Source organism: Archocentrus centrarchus, chromosome 8, assembly GCF_007364275.1.
Source record: "Archocentrus centrarchus isolate MPI-CPG fArcCen1 chromosome 8, fArcCen1, whole genome shotgun sequence".
In the NCBI taxonomy this organism is placed as follows: domain Eukaryota; kingdom Metazoa; phylum Chordata; class Actinopteri; order Cichliformes; family Cichlidae; genus Archocentrus; species Archocentrus centrarchus.
Genome location: NC_044353.1, coordinates 26,923,486 through 26,931,918, shown reverse-complemented (window position 1 = coordinate 26,931,918; position 8,433 = coordinate 26,923,486). Strand labels below are relative to the sequence as shown.

The 8,433-nt window shown below is 44.9% G+C and overlaps 1 protein-coding gene across 1 annotated transcript; it reads left to right on the top strand.

Moving 5' to 3' along the window:
• The first annotated feature begins 3,854 nt into the window (after positions 1–3,854).
• LOC115784637 (neurogenic differentiation factor 2-like) lies at positions 3,855–8,216 on the top strand. Its single transcript, XM_030735941.1, has 2 exons — positions 3,855–4,093; positions 6,347–8,216. Exon 2 carries the CDS (start codon positions 6,354–6,356, stop codon positions 7,419–7,421), a length of 1,068 nt encoding a protein of 355 aa, XP_030591801.1. The 5' UTR covers positions 3,855–4,093; positions 6,347–6,353; the 3' UTR covers positions 7,422–8,216.
• Positions 8,217–8,433: the final 217 nt, after the last annotated feature.

Here is an 8,433-nt window from a genome sequence, read left to right as displayed (position 1 = left end):
GGCATGGAGACAAGCTGAAATACAAGGGAAAAATGTGACATGCAGCAAATCAAATGAATGAATTTGACAGACTGGAGATGAGAAGCGCTCCTTGAAAAGGGGGCTTTTGTGCGCCATGTTTGTGAATGAGTGAGAAAGTGAAGAAAGAGCGAGCCAAGCACCCACCTACAAACCCTAGAAAAGAGGACGGGTGTACAAATACACACACACACACACACACACGTACTTACAGAGACATCCTGCTCCCAGATGAGGTTTATCTCTGCTGCAGCCAAGCCAGACGAGAGGGAGAGGTGGAGCTTTCTGATGCTGCAATTAGGACCACACTGTCTGGGCGAGCAAACAAGAATGAATATTTCAGTCCGGAGATCTCCATGGGTACCTATGGTGGGGGCCTGGCACATCTACAGGCGCACACACACGCACACACACACACACACGCACACACACACACATAGACAGACACACAGCTTACCATGGCTGCCAGAATTATTCACCTCCCAATCACAGATGCCACAATTATCACATCAGTATCGCTGCGTAAATGATGCCAACTGTTATGCTCATTGAACTATTGTACAAGGTTTACAATATGAGCATAAATATGGATCAGTAGGAGCAGTCCTAGTATGTAGTTGATGCCTTCTCCTTTATGAAAATAGGTGCAACGAGCATCCGAGCTTGGCTGCGTGCCAGGAAACAGCACAGTTGGCAGAGCAGAGGTCATCTCGCAACCTCCCTCAATTTCTTCTCCCCCCTTTCTCTCTCTCTCTCTCCCTTTCTCACCTCCTCCTCCAGACAGAAAGTACTCACCTCCCTCAGTCACCTCTTTGGTCTCTTCAGCATTTTAAAACGGTGCTTTACTTCAGGATCTCTGGCATGCACGTTCTCTTCACAGCACACACACACACACACACACACACACACACACACACACACACACACACACACACACACACACACACACACACACACACACACACACACACGGGACTTGTACAGTAGGAGCACTCCCTCTGGTGTGGGTTCATTGTGGATGCTCCGTGCAGCCCTCCTCCTGCCCCACCGTCCTCGGCCCCATCTCCACTTGATTTATCGCCCTAAAATACCACTGCACTAATTAGTCAAGTAATTAATTAATAGGCATTTGCATTTGTGCATATGCAATTAGGGGGCTGGAGAGAGGAGAGTGCAGATGGGGTCCGGGAGTCTGATGGGGGTGGGAGAGTCCGTGTGTATGTGCGTATGTGTGTGTTTGTATGTGAGCTGTATTTCATATTTGCACCAGCAGAAGTTCGCACTTCTTCCAGAAAGACAAGTGAAGTGCAGGTCATCACCTCACATGTCTGACAGTGAAAAAAGGAAGCAGGAAGGGGTGGGGGAATGACAAAGGTATGGGGAGGTGTGGCTTGATGACTTTGAAAGGCTATTACATGTCATTTGACCATGGAGGAAAATGAGTGATGGAGAATTTGAGATCTTAAAGGGAGAGGGCTTTAATTTTGATTCTGATTACATGCATTTAGCCTATAAAAACACAGCAGGTGGTCCTTACTTAAGACTAATCCACATACAAACCGGATGCAAAGTCATTCTAAAACACCATAATTCCAAACAAGCGCTTCTCTGGCATTTCAATTTCAGATCAAACTCTTCTTGATTGGAGTCGCCTTGAGCCCAGTTGCTGGCTAGAATCATGCCATTGACATTTAGCATTTATTTTGGCAAGGTGACCTGAAGGTTGTTTGGGACTTGTTGAGAAGCATCAGGCCCCCGTGACTGCAGCACTCGTATCTCTCCCCCCTCCACCGCCCAGCTGAGGTAGGATAGGGCACCAATTTGGCTGGCAGTGAAGCTCAGTGCCACACACACACAAACACACATGCTGACACAATCACACCACCATGGTTCAGGGTAGTGCCAGTTTATCATTCCCTCTTCCCATAAGGGATAAGAGACACATTAATGAATGTGCAACATCACGGCTCCCTAGCCACAGCTGCCACACTACTGTTGACCCCAGGGATGACCCCACAACCTCCCAAACACTCCCTCAGTGGTGGCTTTGGAGGAGATGTAGGGGTGATCCAGACCCAAGGACATGATCAGCTTCTATCAGCTATTTCCCAGCCTCCAGGTCCCTCTTCCCTCAGCCTGATGGGTGTCTTTGTGCCAAGTTGGACTTGGTGGTCATCAAGCTCATTTCTCCCACATTAACTCCACTAATGCCTCCTAAATAGAGAGATCTCTGAGCTGGGATGGACACAATGCAGCAAATCAGACATACTGGAGGGACCAGGGCACTGGTGGCAAGGAATTCTTGCATCTCTGCCACTGATGTGCCAACATGCCTCCTCCTAAATCTTGAGGATCTCTGCCAGCTTCAACCAGCATGTCATCTACTGCTACACCCCCCCTTCCTCCTCATTTTTCATACATCCCTAGTGGGTCTGCACACCTGGGTCTCAGACTCCCTCTCACCCATCCTCTCACTGTGTCTCTGTATCTCTTTCCCTCTCTCTGTGATGCTCGCCCCTGTGGGCGCTCCCCCCCAATGCTTAGCATTGCATTCTGAAATCACAAGCAGCAGCTCTGGCAAACCTCACACATTCGGACACAGTTACCAGTAAACATTTGATCTTCACACCCGCACACCATGCATTGCAACTGAAGCCTATGCAATATTCTACATTTTAATCTAATTCATTTGAAGCTCCAGCAAGTGGGTCATCTGCAGCCGGTGTTGAGCCCAGAAGAGTCAGAACAAATCAAAATTGGCTGTGGTTGTCGTTCCTCTGAATACATTGAAGCATAATTTGATCCAATTAGGTAAATAAATAAACAATATGCCTTCTGTTCCACGGCCTTAATGCACTTATAATGCATCCCCATCTCCCTCCCCCACTCAGCTTCTGAACCAGAGCTGTGGTGGAGGGTAAACCCCACAAATAAACACAGTTTACTCACCTTTCATTTGATGAGACTTAATTGATATGATTTTATAATAGGCTTTGAGGATAGACTTTGAAAGAGGATAATTGATTAATTGCTTGTTCAGATATTTTTAAGCAGCCCTTGTTTGACTTGTAGGTCTGTATTGTCACTTAATCCACATTTCTACAAGCTTAGATAAATCATGGGTGACCCTGTGGTGTAATAACTACCATAATATTGGGAATTAGCATTAGTGGATTTTATACATTGACCTTACCATACTTAATTGTCTTTAACTCCTTTAATATCACCTTCCTCGTGGTGAGTGCTGGGATATTTGTGCAGCTTCCCACTAAATTCTATTAAACTGCGACTCGTGAATTTGGCAGAGGAATATCAGATTTCACAGGTTTGATCCAAAAAAAAGAAAAAGAAAAAGAAGTAGTTTACATGTCTTGAAACAGCAGCACAGGTCAACAATGATGAGTTTTGTTGTTCCACCATTTTATTTTCTCCCTCTCTTCTGTTTTTTCCTCCTTTTTTCTGGCTGTGTGAGCGCTTGCACGGTGACAGATGGCGGAGCCCTCCTCCTCCTCCACCACATCTACCTCCTCCTGCTTCTCTCTCTCTCTCCCTCTTCCTCTCTTTCTCTCTCTCTCTCTCTCTCTCTCTCTCTCCCTTTCTCTCTGTGTGTCTCTCTTTCCCCCGGGAGGGCAAATCTCTCCGAATGCGGGCGCATGTCAATCACCGGGCTCTCATGTGATGGCTCTTGCCGGTGACGTGCCAGCCATATGGGCGCTGGCATCACAGCCGTAGCTGGTATGTAACCCCGTCCCCGGTAGCTCACGGTTGTCACACGCACACACACACATACATGCATGCACAAACACGCATACATGCTCACTTACTCACTCAGTCACTCACACGTATACACACAGACGCGGCCAAGACGCACGTTCGTTCACAAGCTCCACTCAGTCGAGCGCGCGTGCTGGGAGAGGAGCACCACTGAACATCAGCACCAGTGAAGAAAGCCGCGCGCTTCCCGCACCTATACGCTGACAGAGAGCGGTGGTTCGCTCGCTCTTGCGGTCCCTGAAGATGGTTTGAAAGTAAAGTGCGTTTTTTTTTTCCCTCCCATCCCCTGTGAAGAGCCGAGGTAAGTTGGAACAAAAACACTGGTTAAAAAATAGTAATTAAAAAAAAAAAATCCGTGTTGCTGAAGTGTCCGTGCAAAACGGAGAAATTTAATCTGTAAATTAAACGCATTTTAATTGTCAAAATTAACTTTTAATAGATTCTTGAGGTGCATTAAACACACTTATTGCATATAATTTTGTAAATTGTATAAGTCTAATCTATGAATCCATATGGGAATGTAAATGTATCGTCGCCTCCAGTGTCAGTCACTTTGCTCTGGTATGTTGGTATCGGTCCACTAGATTAAAAGTACTGGTGATGGCACGCTATGAAACCCAGTCCAACAAAAATTTTCATGTTATGCATTTCGTGTTCGCTTTTTTTCTTTTATTGGATTTCAGTACGGACGCATTAGCACAAATAGCTCCTCACTCTCACCTGCTCGGCTCGCCCTTCAACTTCAAACATCCCAAACTACCTGGATTATTATAGATAGCCTAACACGCTCGAGTCAAAAGGCAAGCTCTCCTGGTTCCGATTTCACTGCTATAAGATCATTTACAGGAGCGGTTCCGAGGACTGGAGCAGCACTGAGAGCAGCGTACAGGCTCTAAATAGATCATATCGGACACTAATTCGATTTAGAGATTCCTGCGTCTGGACCTTGAATCTGGCAAACAAAAGACAATGAGTGTGAAGCATTTCCGTGGAAGATTTGTTTTTATATATCAGCTCCGCTACCTTGATGAAGGACGTCCTCGAGCTTAATGGGAGATTTATCGAGGATTTTGTCGATGATTTGCACGTTCAGTCTCAGAGCAAATGAAAGGGTGGGACAACGCCATTGACTGTGACAGGCAGTCTGCGGCATGATTTATCTCTGTTTGTCTAGTTTTATCTTCAACAATCTATCTCGCCACAACATTCTTGTAACCACAATCAGCAGAGAGAATAGGGAGCTTTGCGAGACAGGACGAGTGTTTTTTTGTTTTTTTTTAATTTATTTAACGAGGGCTAAAAGGGTACAAGCGATTTCCATCTGTAAAGGTTATCGCTGACTAAAAAGTGCTTTGAAATCGTGCACTCGTGCATACTGAATTATGTGTGAAATCTATTTCGTGTAAGCTGCATGGTCTGTTAATTAAACGTTGTTGTGTTTTTTGCTTCTAATTGAGCAAACCTCCTGAGCCTGAGATTTAAAAACTAGATTTTGCCCCTGGCACACCCCCCGAGATAATTAACCAACCATCACAGCCTACCTTACCACGGATTGCAAGTCTGTCTGCTGCTGCACTATAATAATAGCTCGGAAGTGAAACATGTCAGGGAGGGAAGCCAGTGGAGGCTTATTGAATCTGTCAAAGATCACCGCGTCTCTACGTATTTCTTTTTCTGTGATGGGACGGCATTTGCTGATTAAGTGGTAGGCTGATCGGTTTCATTTCGATTTTCAGAACTTACAATCAGCAAGTGTCATTTATGATTCATTTTTAACAATTTAACAATTGAATTCATTATTATTATTATTATCATTGTAGACGTAATTACATTTAAAAAAAGTATTTTTGTGTGATCAATTCCCCGCTTTCTTTCTCGCATATATATATATATATATATATATATATATATATATATATATATATATATATATATATATATATATATATATATATATATATATATATATATATATATATGTATATAATCATTCAATAATCAGAGACTTAACGCGGAGTTACAGCCATAAAATCCCCTTTGCCTTGCCTACTCTGAGGAGAGGTGCGTGTTGTGGATGAATAGTGCTGGAATGCAGCCAGGAGTGTATATGGGCGTCAGGAGGAGTGAAAGTGGGGGCCCCCATGGGACCTGTAATGTGGCCCCTGCCGTTGGGACCCGCTGCGAGAGGACGCGACAGGGCATACGAACGACAGCAGGGAATTAAATGGGGATCCGTCTGGCTGTAGCCCAGCCTAAAGATTTGAAGGATTTCCTTCTTTTTAACTCTTTCCCCAAATTTATGCTTTTTGTTTTTTTTTATTCTGGGAAAACAACAATTTATCTAACGTCTTAAATTTAATGCATCTTCTGAAGAATTTACATAATTCTAATATTACTCAATACTTGGATTTATAGTGTGAAATAGATTTTTTTTTTTTTTCTATTGTGGAGCCATTGTGTCTAAAATTTCTTCACCGTCTTGCAACATAATGCCTATACACTAAATGTCTTGTCTTTGTTAGGCCTAATTGTCGATGTATTCCTCCCCCTCTAGATCCACAATGTTGACGAGGCTTTTCAGTGACCCTTCGCTGCTTCCCGATGTACAAAAATATTCCGGCTGGGCCGAAGACAGCGACAGCGAGGACAAGATCAAAGGGGAAGATCAGGACACACAGGACGGCATGGAGGCCTCTGGGCTAAGAGGAGACAGTCGGACTCACTCAGAGCACGAAGGGGAAGACGACGAGGACGACGAGGTGGAGGAAGAGGACGACGGAGAGGACACAGAGGGAGACAGGCCCAAGAAAAGGGGCCCAAAAAAGCGCAAAATGACCCAGGCCAGGATCGAACGCTCAAAGATGCGGCGGATAAAAGCAAATGCTCGAGAACGCAATCGTATGCATGATCTGAACTCTGCGCTGGACAATCTCCGTAAAGTGGTGCCCTGCTACTCCAAAACACAAAAACTGTCCAAAATCGAGACATTACGGTTGGCCAAAAACTATATCTGGGCCCTGTCAGAGATATTGCGCTCTGGGAAAAGGCCTGACCTCGTTTCCTATGTCCAGACGCTGTGCAAGGGACTCTCCCAGCCTACGACCAACCTGGTGGCGGGATGCCTCCAACTGAGCTCCCGCAACTTCCTAACTGAGCAGCAGTGCCAGGAGGGGGGCAGGTATGGGTCAGGCTCCTTCTCCATGCATTCCTACCCTTACCAGTGTGCGCGTCTCTCCAGTCCCCACTGCCAACCGGGCTCGAACTCCCATCCGCTGAGGACACACGGCTATTGCTCGACTTACGACTCACTCTATGGTGGGAGCGGATCCCCGGAGTATAACAGCCCCGAGTATGAGGGGCCTCTCAGTCCGCCTGTGTGCATCAACGGCAACTTTTCCCTGAAGCATCAAGGCTCTGCGTCCCCCGACAACGAGAAGGGGTACCACTATTCTATGCATTACTCCGGCCTGCCTGGCTCCCGACCCACTGGGGCCCACAACCTGGTGTTTGGCTCATCGGGGGCCCGGAGCGGTATTCACACTGAAAACGTCCTGCCTTACCACGACATGCACATACACCACGAACGGGCCCCAGTCTATGATGAACTGAACGCGTTTTTTCACAATTAAGCAAGAAGCCTATCGAGCGTCCCCTTGCAATCAACAATCTATCCACGGCACACTTTTTTTGACAAGCTTACCCGCCAGGATTTAGTCATTCTGGGGAAATCTTTCACTTGTTGTCATCAGTGTTGTTCTTTTAATTTGTTCTGTCTTTAAAAATGTTTTTTGCTATAGTCAGAGATGTAGTGGAGGGTAATCCACCTATCCAACAATCTTCTTTTGCGCAACAGAATTTGTCTCTATCTCTAAGAGGAAATTTGATAAGCAAATCAAGACCAGTGAGGAAAATGGAATTTAAATTTGCTCACAATTTTAATGTGTGGTTGTCTTTGTATTGGTGGTTGTCTGCATTTTCATGGCTGGGAGTCAAAGTTTACCCACTAATTTATTTACCACTACATCACTGGCAACAGCTCTGCTCTGACGTTTTTCTAATAAAATACATGAATAACAAAGAAAAGGTACATCACATTTGCTCGCCTGAGGATGTGAGGGTTTTTTATTTATTTATTTATTTATTTTTAGGAATTACTAAATCAAGATGACAGAGAGAAAAATCCTGAGAACTGTACTTGTTGGGTTGCTTTAGAAGAATCTATTCCCCAGCAAATCAATCGTTTCTGCGTCTATGCAAAATCCAGCGAGGCCACAGAGCGAGGGAACTAGGCCCCGAAGGACACTGTATGTTTCATCAGCACTGTTGCTGCACGCACGGGTGCGCGCAGACATACAACACACACACGCACGTACGCACGCACACACACACACACACACACACACACACACACACACACACACACACACACAGGAATTAACGCGAATCCGATGGTGGGCTGGCCATAATGTTCAACTTCTAAAAAAAAAAAAAAAAAAGTTATAAAAAAAAAAAAAAATACACTGAAATCAGACATTTTCTTATTTAATTTTATATTTTTATTCATACATATTACCGTAACTCTTCTAAGTGAGCCATTGCACTGTTTTTTGACTTCAAATCAAATTTTGGTTTAATATTTTC

Coding starts and splice junctions, on each gene's coding strand:
- LOC115784637 (XM_030735941.1), top strand. CDS start 6,354: ATGTTGACGAGGCTTTTCAGTGACCCTTCGCTGCTTCCCGATGTACAA.